General features: G+C 43.1%; 2 protein-coding genes across 2 annotated transcripts in view; one reads left to right on the top strand and one right to left on the bottom strand.

Moving 5' to 3' along the window:
• LOC139339377 (mitochondrial import inner membrane translocase subunit TIM44-like) overlaps positions 1-15805 on the bottom strand; it is a 103105-nt gene that overhangs the window by 55388 nt on the left and 31912 nt on the right. The gene's annotated exons all lie outside the window — the stretch shown is intronic.
• On the top strand, positions 249-15179 carry LOC139338490 (homer protein homolog 3). Its single transcript, XM_070973536.1, has 10 exons — positions 249-624; positions 782-830; positions 4614-4770; positions 6574-6705; positions 6817-6921; positions 8360-8493; positions 10111-10267; positions 13119-13226; positions 13339-13419; positions 13569-15179. Exons 2-10 carry the CDS (start codon positions 808-810, stop codon positions 13752-13754), a joined length of 1083 nt encoding a protein of 360 aa, XP_070829637.1. The 5' UTR covers positions 249-624; positions 782-807; the 3' UTR covers positions 13755-15179.

Raw genomic sequence — 15805 nt, 5'->3', positions numbered from 1 at the left:
CGGCTTTTCCTTCGGGACAATATTTCATTAAGCCTTAAACCTGGCAGCGCCGAGCAGACCTATAAGATCCAGTTTGCAGCAAACGCACACATGCGGGCTCATTGGCTGCAGGCAGGCTGACACGGTCCCCCTGCCTCACCGCCTCATGCAGCTGTAGCAGGTGCTCGGAGCCTGCAGAGCCAGCAGGTGGTACCCAACCGTCGGTTGTGTCCGGCAGTTGAACGCGAACAGCCGGCTGAATGAAGAGCAGAGAGCCGTGACCACCAGGACGAGGTTCGGGACAAAGCAAAGAGAGGCTGCTGCTCTGCTGCCCTGCCCGGAGATGGACGCACACGGGACGGCGGTCACTTCTGTCAGCGAGTTGAGCAGCGCTGCCTCATCCGGCTTGTAGCTCCCCGGGCTCCGCAGAGGTGAGCGGCGGACTCCGGTGGTCGGGACAGGACGGTACGGACGCTGTGCAGGCTGCAGCAGGCTGTGTGTGGCGCCTTGCGGAGAAACCTCCCCCTCCCCTGGAGAATACAGCATCTGGTAGCTCAGACTGAAAGAAAGAGGAGAGCAGGGCAGCCACAGCAGCTCCAGCGCGGAATTATTATCAGACTCACCAAGGCTGTACACCGACATGGGGTAAGTGTGTCTGGGCTTGCGTTGCATTGATTTAATTAGGCTCAAAGTGAAAATTGAGAGCAGACTTTGTTTACTCATCGGTTTTTGCACTTAAATTTGCACCGACAACCAATACTTGTTGGGTTAACTCAGTTGGCTTCAACTCTCCTCTCTCTAGAAAAGAAGCCTCAGTCACCTTGTAAGATGTTTCCTCACCACAGAGAAAGGTAAGAACATTTTGAGCCTGGATGGACATTTCGCAGCTTGTCTTTGTTATTCCTGCTCCTGGATGACATTGTTCGACTTGTGACCTTAAGATGCCACCCACTCCATTCATAAAAACTCCACTTTAAAATAAGAAATACGCTCTATATGGAAGAACAGGTGACAGTCAGCCTTAACTTGAGGAAAGTTAAATGGTCATAATAATTTAAGATTGTTGTAATACTGGAGCACAGATTCAGGAGATGGCACATCTGGAGCAGCACCCCTGTACCAACGCAGATACAACAGGGTCATTTTCAGACGTGATGAATCTGTTAAATTAAGGCCATCGTCTTCTGAAATGTTTCCCTCTTCAGATTATTTGATCCATATTTCTTTGTAATGACTGGTTTTAGGATGCTTTTATTGCTGTTGAGCAGAGAGAGAGGACCCAGGAACGATCGCACAGAGGAGCATAGCAGGCATGAAACTGCTCACAATTAAAGCAAAATCTCAGATTTCTTAAATGTGTTTAATAAGAAAAGGAACCCAGATGTTAAACATCTGTGTGTTAAAGGTTTAGACAGGTCCGACCAGAGGGAGACCGGAGAAACACAGTGAAGCAGCTTGTGGATGCTGTTGGATTGTGGTAGGAATTAATGGGGTTATTCATCCTGAGGTGCAGCCCTGACCTCCATCCAATCACAACCAGGCTTTGTTACGCTTAAAGACCCCCATTAAGCCCCATAGGCCACATCCATCTGTTGAGGATGAAGGTCGAGTAGCTGAACATCCTTAAGGAACCAGAGTGTTGACCAGTTAACAAGAATACACACGCATGAGCGGACACGCTGTTTTACACCACCGCAGTGTGTCTCACCAACAATTTTCACACACAGGAAGGAGTGTTCACACACACACACACACACACACACACACACACACACACACACACACACACACACACACACACACACACACACACACACACTAGAAGCCAGCAATCATGTGTTCAGACATGTAGTGTTGACTGTAACACAGGTCCACCACAGGCGGTCGCAGGTTTGATTCCTGGGCAACGTCAAAGCTTGGCAGTGATGAGAACAGCTGATTCTGACGCCTTAAACAGCCTCTTCTTTGTTCTTCAAGGTCACAGTCGCTGACCTCAGTGGTTGTAATATGGACCTCCTCAAACATGTGAGGTATGGTCAAAGTCGATATAATGATAGATATAAAGCTTTGACTTCTAAGGCAAATTATTGGCATCATGTCAAAGAGAACTGGAACAATTAGAGTAGTTTGATGTGAATTTTCTCAGCTGATGATAATATATACAATGATAAACGGAGCGTCTTTAGGTTCTGCACATCAAACAAGACAAGTCATTTCAAGACGTCACCTCTTTATAGGAAGTTGTGATCAGCTTTTTTTTACTATTTTCTGATATTCTGGAGATCAGCAAAATAATTGATAATAAAATGACTCATTAGCTCAGCCCTAATAATATGAATGAATGAATGATTGGGCTTTATTCAGTCAATTATTGTACATGTACATAATGTGTAGTACTGAATTGTAGTGTGGGAACTGTAGGATCCTGAAACTTGAGTCATACTCTGCTGCTTCAAATCAGAGCATTCTTGTTTTAATCTGTTTTGTGCAAGACGCCCAACATCATGACTGTACAAAGGAGTGTTGCTTTGAAACTGTTTAGGTGGCTTTAAGTTCCTTTTTCTGGTTTATGTAATGAATTCACTGTCTGAACAATGAAAACATAAAAGTCAAATTCTGATACAAACAAAACTATCTGAGCTTCGTCTTGTACGATGGTTGATTTTATATCACTGGAAAACCAGAGCTTAAGTGTCACCTCCAGCTTCTAACAGACTGCTCTCATCCCAGTGTCTTGCCCCAGTCAGACCTCAGATCAGTGCATCAGTGGTTGCAGCAGGAGATCCGCCAACAACAGGGAGGATTACTGCGAGATGAGCAGAGAATTCTAGCGCAGGCTATTATCAGACTGGAGTGGGTCAGCTGTGGAAATGCCACCGTTCATATCAACATCTTTACCATCAGTCCTCAAAGCTCAGTGTATGCATGCTGTAATGTTTGTTTTTAATCATCAACTCCTACGGTGAGAAACAGACAGAGACCATTACTGGATTTGTGTGTCACTAATGGGGTCAGATATAAATGCACAATGACGGGGCCAAAATACTACAGTTCTAATGGGAACAGCCAGTGCAATTTACAATACTGCACCGAAGACGAGGTGTCCTGGTTTTTACCATTTCATATTTTACCTTGGCACATCTTTTAGGCGACATTTGAGTCAGAGGGAGACGAGCAGCTAAGAGTGAGGAAGGGCAGCATCTTGTCCTGTCTTATTATTGAGAGTGTAATCTGTGCCTGTATTGTCTGCACCAGAAACATGAGCATTAGGTTCATAATCTGTCTGCTAGAATTTACAAAGAGAGGACGCTCACAGTGAGTGCCTCAGTCCTGAATGTGTGGAGCTCACTGTGTGCCATGTTTGCCATGATGGGATGGACAGCGAGATTGTCTTCAGATTTTCTTTTTGATGAGATTATTTCACCATGGCAGTAGCATTGATCTGGGAACCTTGTCTATGATTTATTCTGTAACATGTAAATTGTGTTGTTAGCCACGTTAGCAGCGTTCACGATCCTCAGACGATGAATCCTTCTCACTTCGCTGATCCTCTTAATTTTCCTCAAGTGCCACCAGCAGGTCAAAATTTAAAACTGCCTCAAACTTTCTGTGACCAAATACCTGAAAAACTAAAGATATTCCCATCATCCCCAGCTGTACTTTGTTTTAAGGGCTAATTAGCAAATGTTAGCATGCTAACACACCAAAGTTAGATGGTGAACATGTTCCAGCATTATGCCTGGTATACATAAATGTGAGCATTGTCATTGTGAGCTGTTAGCATGCTGACATTAGTCCTTTTTTTTGCTTTTGCATCGGTTTAGACAGGAGTTTGCACCAAGTAGAAAACAATCTCACAGTTTGATGCCTACGCTGTGACGTCTTTGACTTTCAGAGTGAGATTTGGTTGCATATTCAGACTGACACAAAACTTTACTTCTGTATTTTCCTCACATATCTGCTTTATGTTCTGTCTGTGTGGGAATACACGGTGCTGTAAATGTACTGACTGGACTTGAGAGTTAAAAAGAGACGAAGATCTGGAGCAGTCTTCCTATTCATACCACATGACAGCGGCTAAACCACCTCCAAACACTCCTGACTTTGTTGCTTTGATATATTTACCTCGTATCCAGGATACAGCTCTGCAAATACTGGCAGGAGCAGAGCAGAGGGTGGAGGGTGAACAACTTGGGAGTTCATCAACATCATTTAGCAGCTAAGTCACAGCCCTGTATGGCTGCTGAATGACGCAGGAAAAAGTGTGGGAGAAAGCCAAAGGATGGTTCCAACGTCTGTCCATAGATGGCAGAGAGACAGATGGAGATGTACCGTTATGACCAAGATAAAGGATTTTCTTTTTAGACAAAGGAGAGATACCATTTGAGTTGCATGATAATGGGTTTTTAATGGATGTTTTAGTAATGTGTTAATGCTCAAATAAGGAGCAAAAACACATTTTGCTCCATGCAAGACGCTTTTTGTCTTGTTTCTAAGATTTGAAAATGTTCACAATGTCCTTAAAGTTGACCACATTATATCTAAAGCATTGTTTTTGTGTGAAAGGGTTTACGTTGACATTTCCTTTGGTTTCTTGCTGTTTCTCACTGTCGTCCCTGTGTTTCCTCTTCCAGGGAGCAGCCGATCTTCAGCGCCCGGGCCCATGTTTTCCAGATCGACCCTACCACCAAGAGGAACTGGATCCCTGCCAGCAAACATGCCGTCACCGTGTCCTTCTTCTACGATGCCAACCGCAACGTCTACCGCATCATCAGCGTGGGCGGGACCAAGGTTAGTGGGAGGAAAGTGATGATGCTGACAGTGGACAGCAAAGAAACTAAGCTAAAATAATGCATAAAAAACATAACGTATAGTTCCAGTAGATTTGGTATCCAGAGCTGAAACCATGTATGAACCATGTATTACTCATGATTGAAAAACCTGTTTCTGAAGGAAGCTCTGTTTGAGCGCAGTGACGATGGTGGCCTTGACATCAAATGAGTCTTTGCAGTTTTCAAAGGCAGACGGCTGCTTCACGCTGAGTTTTCCTCACCAACCATCCTCCTACTTGAAAATCTGTAAGGTTAAGAAAAATAGATCTTGAACAAAACCGCAGTGGGTGTCAACAACTCAGCAGCCAGAGCGCGCTCCTCGCAGGCTTGTGGATTTAGATTATGAAGAAGAGGACACATCCATCACTGGAGAGGAGGGGGTGGGGGTCTATCTGATCTCTTCTTAGCACCTCTGGTCTGACCCACATTTCTGCCTCCCAGAAGGCTGTGCGGGGTGGCAGTTGGTCGGTCAGCAGCCCAATCCTGCCAGGACTGGTGCTTGGCCCCACGGTAATCTTCACTGCCGCTGCTGCCACCGTCCAACATGTTATGTCAAACATGTCAGCGCAGAAAGGCAGAGTGTAGAGTTCATACAATCATTTGTCGGACGGGAGAGAAGGACCAAAAAGCTCCCTCCTAAGCTGCCTTTGCCCTGCAATTCTGGGATTTTAAATCAGTTCCATTATTGTAAGGCTGGAGATGACGTAAAAAGGTTTATAAATAGGTCCGCTCTCATTTTTTTCCTCTTCCTCATGTGCTCAGGGGGAGAGAGGTGGCTTTGGCCACTTCTCTCACAGTGAGGTCATGAACCTGGTGGATGTGCTGCATTTGTGTCTTTACTGCTGCCCCTGCCTCTGCTCTGAATTTACTTTGAACATTAAGCGCTTGTGTAGTGGCAGAGCTTATCTTATGTCCTAAACCAACAAAAGAACAAACATGTCTCAAGGGAGAAAGTGGTAGAAAAACCGAGCAGAAAGTAAATGCATCTCTACACTTTTCCACCCAATGTGAAACAGGAAGTTAACCCAGTGTTGACAAGGTGTGTGTCGGTGCCGTGCTCAAATGATAACACAATACTACATATTATACTGTACAATGAGTAATCATTTTGTCATTTACTGCTCCAGACTCTAGAAGGAGAAAGTTACTAGTTTAAAACAATTGTTGGTATTTCAATCAATTAAACAAATTGAGGTTTTTGAGCATTCAGGAAGCTGGGGGTGTCGAACAAAAAGATGCTGTTGGTTGCATTGTGGGAAATCCAGAATCCAGCTTGACCTATTATTCAAACTGCAGTTGGGATATCTTGGCCTGCTCTGCTTCGACTTTGAGCTTTTTTTTTTTCTTTAGCTTACTCTCTTGAGTCCAGCAGCTTTATGGAAGCGCAGTGCTAAACCACTGGAGTGCAACCTAGAAAGTAAACAAAGAATTCCACACTTGATATTTTACTCATCATAGTTCATCTATTTATTTGCTTTTGCACCTTTATTATTTTCCTGCACAAGAGAAAGAAAGTAATCGGCAAAATGACTGTCCAAGTCTGCACAGAAGATGGAATGTTAACGCATCTGGAACGACAAAGTGCAGTAGATAATGGATGGATTAATGAAATGTTTGTTGAAACAATTCAAAATGCTTCTACTAATACTCATGAATCATTTCAAGTATTTCATCTGGATTCTTTGATCTGCTGCTGAAGTGTCTGTTGTATTCACATGATGTCGACCCACCTGAATCATCTTTGTCATCTCTGCATTTGCAGGCAATCATCAACTGCACCGTTACACCCAGCATGACATTTACCAAGACGTCCCAGAAGTTTGGACAGTGGGCGGACAGCAGGGCCAACACTGTGTATGGTCTCGGTTTTGCTACAGAGCAACAGCTGCATCAGGTAAACTAACCCAGAGTGACTCTGACAAATACATTTCCAGAGGATTATTCCTGCTGCATTATTAATGTTTCATTACCTGAAGCAGTTCTTCACTTGTCCTCTTTTGAAAAGTTCTCAGATAAGTTTAAGGAGGTGAAAGATGCAGCTCGTCTGGCACGAGAAAAGTCCCAGGACAAAGAGCTGGCCAACACGGCGCTCACAATCGCTGCCCCTCAGGTGAGCTTTACTCTTTCAGGAAAACGTGAAAGTAGATCAAACCTCTGCAGGTGTCAGGCAGGAAATACAAATGTGAATCCAGTGATGCATTTTAGTGTTGGTGAGACACTGAGAGCACAGGCCAAGGTCAGATGAATGCACCTCTGTTACATTGCAGCTATTAGACAGGGCCGCTGTGATTAAATCTAAGGTGGGATGGAGAGAGAGAGAGAAAAGAAAAGCAAGAGAAAGATGAGCTGGGTCACTTGTCTCAGAGGGAAGAGACAGTGAGGGAAACTAGGACGATGGTAAAATTATCCCATGCCGCTCAGCAGTGCTCCGCATCCGCATTTTCTACCCACTGCTACCCAGAAGCCTCTGGTGCCAACACTGTAATGATGAAAATGTAGTCAGCTCGGGGCCTTTTTGATCAATGAAGAATAATTACCCATCAGTTGCATCTGCTTGGTCATGAGGCACATGCCCATTTCCTTTTAATTCTACGACTGAGCACATTCCGAGTGATGTCTCTCACACTGCGTCTTTATCGATTTGATGAACACATTGGAGAAGCCAGAGCTGCAGAAAATTGCCAACTGCCTCAGTTAATTGTGCTTGATTCTTGCTAAGTAGCCCTGCGCTGCATCACTGATCACCAGCTAAGTGTGCTTGTGGTTGTCATGTGAACTTTGCAGTGACATGTTTCTTTGTCTGTTTTTCCCCACCTGATGGATTTCCTCTGCAGTTTTCACAGGTGAGTCTGTCGCTGTGTTATTTGACACGGCACAAAACGCAAACTGAGATTTAAAGCACATGAAATACTGCATGTGTGCAAACATTCTCTGAAAGCCTTTGTTTTCCTTCCTGTTCGTCTGTCTGAATTTTGAATTTATGTAAACCTCGTGTGATGGGCTGATAGCTCTTCATTTCATCAGACCAAAACACACAGCTGAAGTATCTCAATAATAAAGTATTCAGATCTTTTACTTCAGTAAAAGCACTGATGCTTCCAACTCTGCAAGGAGAAGTCCTGTATTCAAAATGGTGCTTAAGAAAAAATATGAAAGTACTGAAAGTAAAAACTGCTCAATGCAGTGAAAGTAGTAGTAGTAGTGGAAGTAGAAAGTGGCATGAAAAGAAAAGACTCAAGTAAAGTAGAAGTACCTCAAATTTGTGCTTAAGTACTTGAGTAAATGTACTTTACATTCCACAGCTGCAGCTGACATCACCATGAGTCCATCAAGTCCTGAGAGCAGAGAGAAAGTGATTATTATTTCCTCTCTGCTGTGTTTTGTAAAGTATACAATGAGCAATGTTAACCGGACTTTGATGTGAATGGTACTGACAAGCTCTGGATGCAGTTATTAATGAAAGAAGCCGCCCCTCCCCTCTCTCAATCATCCGGTTGGTGTTGTGTTGCCGTGCGTTATTGGAGTCCATTTACTGATGTGTTTCTCAGGACCTCTCGGATGAACTCCAGTCTCCTCCGGTGATGTGTGTGAACGGGCCGGAGGACAAGCTGTTCCGCAGCCAGAGCGCGGACATCACGCTGTCATCTGAGAAGGAACGCATTAAGAAGATGCTGTCTGAGGGGTAACCGAATTACGCAGGCACACACACGCAAACACACACATTAACAGAATGGAAAGTGAAGTGACAACTTTCTTCTTCTTGCTCTGTGTGCGATCTCACCTTCTGTTCAAGCAGTTCAGTACTGTGATGAGAATCCCTTTGTGAGGCGCTTGCTTTGTTCATTGTAGACGCAGACCTTCCTCTCTGCTCTGTTCTGCCGCACTCAAAGCTCAAACCCGATGACTGATTTGAAACGAGATGAAACTCTCCAGTTATCTCTCACTTCATCCAGTGCCCACAAACATATATGGAACTGAGCTTAAAGGTTCAGTACTGACCATGGAAATAGTGGTTTAGCCTTGAAAGACCAACAATACATGTACGTTAGCTACAGGTCACGGTGCCGTGTCTCCGCCTGCAGTGTCGGGACAAAGCTTAAGTGTAACGATATTAAAGTATTTTGTCATCAGATCATATTTTTGAGACAGAATGTGATTTCTTGTCAAGTCAGTCAGAATAATAAAAGAGTTTTGGGACATTTGCAACATTATAACAATTTATTGGATAAGTATTTTAGTAATTTAATGTTGAATGTATGGTAATCCTAGCGTCTGCTGATCTTCGCTGATCTGCGGATTTAATCTGATCAATGTTGTTTGCTGTGTGTCAACATGGTTTTCATGGGATGGGTTAATTACAGTTTGACGTCATTTGATTTTTTAAGCTTTCAAGGAACTGAAGAGGCCATTGTTGAGATTCTGACTCATACGTAACATCAAATAAGGCTTGTAAACATCTCCTCGTTCAGCCCTTTGAGCCGCCCACAATGCTTTTTATGAAAGCCGCTCCTGAATGGTTCCCATGGCAAACTGTAGCCACTGAACAGCCTCATGCTTTCTGAATGCAGAGGGAGGGAGCGAAGGCGCAGCATCAGGGATGAGGACAGAGTCTGACCCGTCTTTGCTGCACCAAAACTGACTGAAACTGATATCAATGAATGATTTCATGTGTCTCTTACGTAGTTTGTAAAGTCAAGCGCGATACAGGCCAACCTGTTTTACATGTGAGTGTGTGCAATGAAAGCATCATTGGTGCCAAATTCAAGTGCCAAAGATCATCTTCTACTCATTTCTTCCCTGATACTTATAAATTACAGATCTGATGATCCAGGACATGTCAGTACACTCATTTCCTTAAAAAAAGAGTAGTCTCTCAATGTCACATTCAGTCTTTTGATGAAGACCACTCATAGAAATCCTTCCAGGATTAGAGGATTACTGTGGGAAGAGTTTGGTCTTGTTGTTTGCTTTCTGGGAATTTTAATGAGTGTGTCTTTGCTTTGTTATAAGACCTGTGAAATGACCTTCACTCTGGGCAGTAGGTGTGCAGCTGCAGGCTGCAGTCCTTGGTATAGCCTTCTGAACGGTGTCACAGAGGCTCGCTGCTTGTGTTAACCAGGCCAACAGTGTTTCATCATGGTCCTGAGCACTTTAAAGGATGCCTCATCCATGTTGGCTAAAATATGTCTCATAATCATGTGCGCCATTAGCCATGTTGTCATAAGGCTTATATATACAGTGTTGCATGCACCGTGTCATATGCATCCTGGGGTTACAGTTTTGTGTTTGCGTCTTTCAGGTCTATTTGTGAGATGAACCTGGAGGCTGAGCTCTTCACTCTGCAGGACAGCAACTCCAAGCTGGTGGCAGCTTTGCATGAAGCTAATGCTAACGTGGAGCAGTGGAAGAAGCAGCTGGCAGCGTATCAGGAGGAGACGGAGAGACTGAGAGACCAGGTGAGCCTCGGCTACGTTCAGTTCAGTCACGCTCAGGCGCAGCAGGCACTTTGAAGCTGCTCTGCTAAACTGAGTTTACCCTCAACGCTGAATTAACCATCATTAAAATGTGAATTCTGGGGCAAAAATCACCAAAACAATCATGGTAAAATTACTCCAAACAACATGTTTTAATGCTCTGAAACTAAACTATTTCAATTATAGGTTCAGAAGTACAATATAAAACATGCTGACTATATTTGCCAAATCTCAAATCTCAGGTTGCACTTCAGCTGTGTGGAGATGTAGAGGTGTTGCTGCCTTCATATCCTCCTCATACACTCCTATTTCTAAATTTAAAAGTAATTAAAATATCCTGTCATATTAAATTAGCTTTACTTTGAAATAACTACAGGCAGGCTTAATCTAGAGTGTCATTTTTAGAAACCACATGGTTTAGAGCTGCTGTCTGTTGGAACAGAAGACTTTCTTATGTTAGTATGTAAATTAGATTCTACATTACTTTCTAGAGAAATTCAAAATTAAACATTATACCAAAGTAATCGTGAAGAAGATTACTGTGGATGGCGTAGCTGTTACATGAAAATCTTATTGGCAAAGTTGACTTCCAAGCCGCACAGAAACATCTTTACAGTGTCCCCAGTACCAGAGGTGAGTGTTGAAGCAGCTCTGTTCAAAGTTGAGGCTTCACTGGTTAATGAGAAGTAAATCAGGCCAAAAAACCTTCAGGCGTTGTTGAGTCAAACACTGAAAAGTAGTTGCTCTCTCTTGTGGCTTCTAAAGTCCTTTTGGCCTTCATGTGAAGCCGAGTCCTTGCTCGTTCTGTAGTAACCCGCAGGGCGGAAGCTGATGGCGAAGCTGTGCAACAGGAGCACAAACTGAAGTGAAGCCTCGTTCAAGCAAGAACAAGATGACGCTGACGGGACTCGAGTCTCTGCTGACGGATCGTCGTTCTCAGACTCTTCATTTCCTTGGTTTGAAAGTACTTGTTCAGGAAAGACGTGGACAAGTTAGTGAGGCTGCTAACGCACTTCATCATGCTTCGATATGACTTGCGCTGCGGGCGTTTTCCCTGCGAGGCTTTTAATCAAGGTGTTCTCAGCTGGTTGAACCGGTTCACTCTGCAAATGTCACATTTCACCACAGGGGAGTTCAGTCTAAATACGCCGAGCCTCGGGAGGGTTTTACACTTGAATTACCTCTCAGGTTCCAGTGGATGCAGATGCCCCCGCCCTCCCTCTCCTCACTCATCAATAAAAGGTATTTTCACTGTGGCTGGTGGCTGATTCCTGTGGGAACGACCTCACCACAGGCTGACAAATACAAACCATGCTTTAATACCTTGATCCCTTTCCATTATAGCCCAGCTTTACAGTATTGATCACTGCTTTTGAATTCTCTACTGCTCGTATTTAGAAACAGTTTTCACTGTTTTGGTCCACATTGACAAATTAATTCATAGAAGTGAGTCTCTCTCTCCTTTGGACCGAGACTGTTCCCTCTATCAGAAGAAGGGGACCAGGTGGCTGAAAATGGTCCACGTCTCTGGGGTGGTGTGAGAGGGAGAGGGGTTTGTAGGACAGCAATATCCTACTTTCAATGCCCCAGTTAGGGAAAAAATGAAAAATCACCAGAGGGAGCTGGCATCCACTCGTTCCTCTCTTCTCTTTCCTTCTTTCTGCCACTCCTCCTCGCCTCAACCATACACGGTTTAAAATAATCCAGCCTGTCTGGATTGTGATGCAATGCAGCAAGGATTTCATTCCTGTTTACCTGTTCATGGCGACATGACTCGCTCATCCTAGATGTAGAAGAAGTAGTAGCGTGTTTTAACTTGTAGTTACAGTTAATAAAAACCAAGACGCTGAAGCCTGTAAAGTAATGAGCGGTCCTTTTCATGGATCACTGTGTTTTCATGTACAATCAGATCGCAGATACTGTATGAAAGCATTTTTTATTATAACATGCTATTAATCAGATGTATTAGACCATGATTTTTAACTTCAACATAGTTATTATTTAGCTATTCACGCTATACTTACAAAATGCTTCAAAATAAAACTGTTTAGCAATAGATGTCAAACAGGAAGAATAATAACAAACAGCAGAGGAACAAAATACAGTAAATAAAACACAAACAACTAAACTTCAAGGATGTGAGAGACCAAACTACCACTTTAAGATTTTTGAGTGAAGCCATGTCCAACATGATTTAATTCTGTATGTGTGTGTGTATGGCTCAAAATTAGCCAAGTTCTCAAGAGCTTTTTGCAGCAGGTGGCGAAGGAAGGAAGCCGTCTGTAACCTGAACCGTGGAAGAGAAAGCACTTACGCAGCCTCACCGAACTTCTTGGTTTGACAGGGTCTGTCTTGATTCCTGCGAAGTCTGAACCAGGTCTCAATCTGCCTCTGGGTTTTGCCACAGAGCGATATCAAAGTAACTATTTCACTCTGAAACAACAATGCAATGAATGAATGAGTAAAAGTTAGCAGAACTGGCAGAAGGGAGAAAGAGATAAGAGGCAGTGGATGTTATTCTTTCCATCAGATTATCTCGACGTCACTGTCCTGAATGGATGCTGGTATTAAGTTACTGTAAGTGTTGTTACCCCACTGGTGTTAATGATCAATTAAACAAACAGCCTGCTGGGATTAATTAGTCATGTGCTGCAGTAAAGCTTCTTTATTTTCTTGCTTATTATTTTCTGAGTATATATATATAAGCATGTGTGTGTGTGTGTGTGTGTGTGTGTGTGTGTGTGCGTGTGTGCGTGTGTGTGTGTGTGTGTGTATGTGTGTGTGTGTGTGTGTGTGTGTGTGTGAATTTCTATGTGTGTGTGTGTGTTGTAAGGTGGCTGAATTAGAGGCCCATGGAGGCCAAGGCCCCAGCGACATGCTGAAGGATGAGCTGACCCAGTCCCTGGAGGAGCTGGAGGCCCTGCTGAAGGCCAAAGATGAGGTTGGTGCTTATTGTCCCAGAGGTCAGAGGTGGGAAGCGGCAATGTTCATCACAGGTGTTGATGAATGACCTTGCTATTCAAACTTCACGCGTGCCTCTCATTCTTTTCCAGGAAATCCACATTTTGCAAAGCAAGAAAGCAGAGTACCACGAGATGGAGCACGACCGGGACGAGGCCATCCACAGACTACGGGTAGGAGTCAGATTATTATGCTATCGTGGTATGCTTTCAGAAATTGTGCACACATTTGTGAGGTAATGCTGAAATGATCAGTGGTAAAATTGACATTAACATTAGTTTTTCCTTCATTTTCCTCTTGCTTTGCCTCCTCCTGTGTGTAGGAGATGGAGATGCGCAATTCAGAGTTGGAGCGTCGCATCCAGAACTCAGAGCAGAACCTGAATAACTCCCTGGAGGACCGCGATCGCATGGACTCTGAAATCCAGAGGGCCGTTGAAATTCTGGACATCAAGATCTTTGACCTTAATGACCTCCGCCAGAGCCTGGTCAAACTCATCGACAAGTAAGAGAGGAAAAAAGGGGGAAGTCCAACCCAAGAGACAGATGGAACAGATGACAGGGTTAAATGTTGCTGTGGCCAACGCAGCAGGGGAGTAAACAGAACAAAGATGGAGCTGGTCCCATGTCCTCCTCAAGCACAAGCACCACCTCAGCTGTGGGAAGGTTTCTCCGTGTGTGTGTGTGTGTTGCAGCAGTGGCTGTGCTGTACTCAACAACATGCTGTAGGTGTTGGCCTAAGCAGCAGCATATACATGGTTTTGCTTGTCCAATCTAATGTAACGCTTCATGTTGCTTTCAAGGGTAACATTCAATGCAATAAACCAACTTTAAGGTAAGTGCTTCACGATGCTAGACATTTAATATTGAGAAGTGGTGCTTGTAGTTTTTCATAAGTAGGACTTTTGTACACAAAATGGCGATGCAGTGTCAACATGAACGAGAGGCCTTGTTTCTTCGTTTTCTTTGCTTCAAATGACGAGTGATATTTAAACGTCTTTACAACAAAATGAGTCCGTGCAAGTAGAGAAAGTGGAAAGTGAATGCAAATAAAATCAGCGCACAAGAAAAAAGTTCCATTTAAGAGATTTGCCTATTTAACAGCCTGCATACAACATCATTATTACTGAATTAAAAGTGAACAAAGTTTGATTTATGCAGAGTTAAACTTGTGTATGGTCTTGTAGCTACACATGCATAACATAGCAGCTATAATGTTGGTTCTAGGTGGTGCCTTTCCACAGGAATAACCAACGCCGTGTACTCAAAGTCAGTAAAATAGTACGCTAATAGTGGTTTATATTTGGGTAAGGCATGGATACACAACTTAACTTAAACATGAGATCTGAATATTGACACCAAAGATCAAATGTTAGGAGCAGAGTCATTGTCACATCTTCACATAAGCTTGTCAGAAACCTTTAAATCTAAGATAAAACGTGCATTTTAGTGGATAAGATACGTGCAGTAATTACATTTAGGGTGAATAAGTATTTTCCACATGATAATATAGTAAATCAATAATGCTACTGTTATTAATTGAACTAAAGAAATAATGGTCATCACATAGAACTACAGATAAGGTGAACTGGTGTTTGGACTGGTCCAGTCTGAGCAGTGTGCATCATCTCTTAACAAACCACAGTCTTAGTAACTTATTTATGCTCGACGTATTCAAGGAAATCTAAGAGACTTTTTCTGCCTTCTGCCATTTTTCAGCCTGTTACCTTTAGCCGTGGACAACATGCCGTACGCCTTCAGAGTCTTTTATCACACAGACTGTACTGTTAAACATAGTGCTATGTTTCTATTATTTTTTCAAGCCTTATTGTTCTATTTTAAGGGTGTTTGTTGACAGTCACGCCAGCTTTATGTCTGAGACTTTGAGCTGTTGTGGTGAGTTTGGAAATAAAAGCAAAGGATACAGTCACTCAGTCATTTCTCTTTCTTGTGGTATTTTTTTCTGTGGGCCATCTAGTTTATGAACTTTATTGTCACATCAATCCACATTGTTTCAGTAAGTTAATGAAATGGATTTATATGAATCTTTACGTTCAACATACATTCAAGATTGCCCAAACAACCAAATCCAAATATAAAAGGTCATACTGAGTCACAGCTTAAGTCCAGTTATTGGGTTTGATTTGTTTGTCACTTATTGCATTTGCACTGATGTTAGAGAAGAGGTTTGTGATCAGAAGGTTGCTGGTTTGATCCCTGCAATGGGCAACAATAATACGTGTTGGCAAAGTGCAACAACGGTTTCTTACATTACTTCCACTGAGATGCTGTCCTCCAGCGAAGAATGCTTGGTGGCAAATGGATCAGACTGCGGTTATACTGGGCTGCTTCCAGTTATAAGTGAGTGTCACTGCTTCATGTGACACCTTTACAAATAAAATCCAACATTATCTGACTAACTGCTTTACAAAAAGCCGTTCACCCAGCTGACAGTGCTCCTGTCATCACATCTCATGGACACAAAATGTGATCAACTATTGATTAATTATGCTAAATCACCTTTAAAATCAATATAGCCTACTTAAGTACTCAATATGAC

This window comes from Chaetodon trifascialis, chromosome 11 (genome assembly GCF_039877785.1).
Source record: "Chaetodon trifascialis isolate fChaTrf1 chromosome 11, fChaTrf1.hap1, whole genome shotgun sequence".
Classification (NCBI taxonomy): Eukaryota; Metazoa; Chordata; class Actinopteri; order Chaetodontiformes; family Chaetodontidae; genus Chaetodon; species Chaetodon trifascialis.
This window is presented reverse-complemented; position numbering and strand designations above follow the sequence as displayed.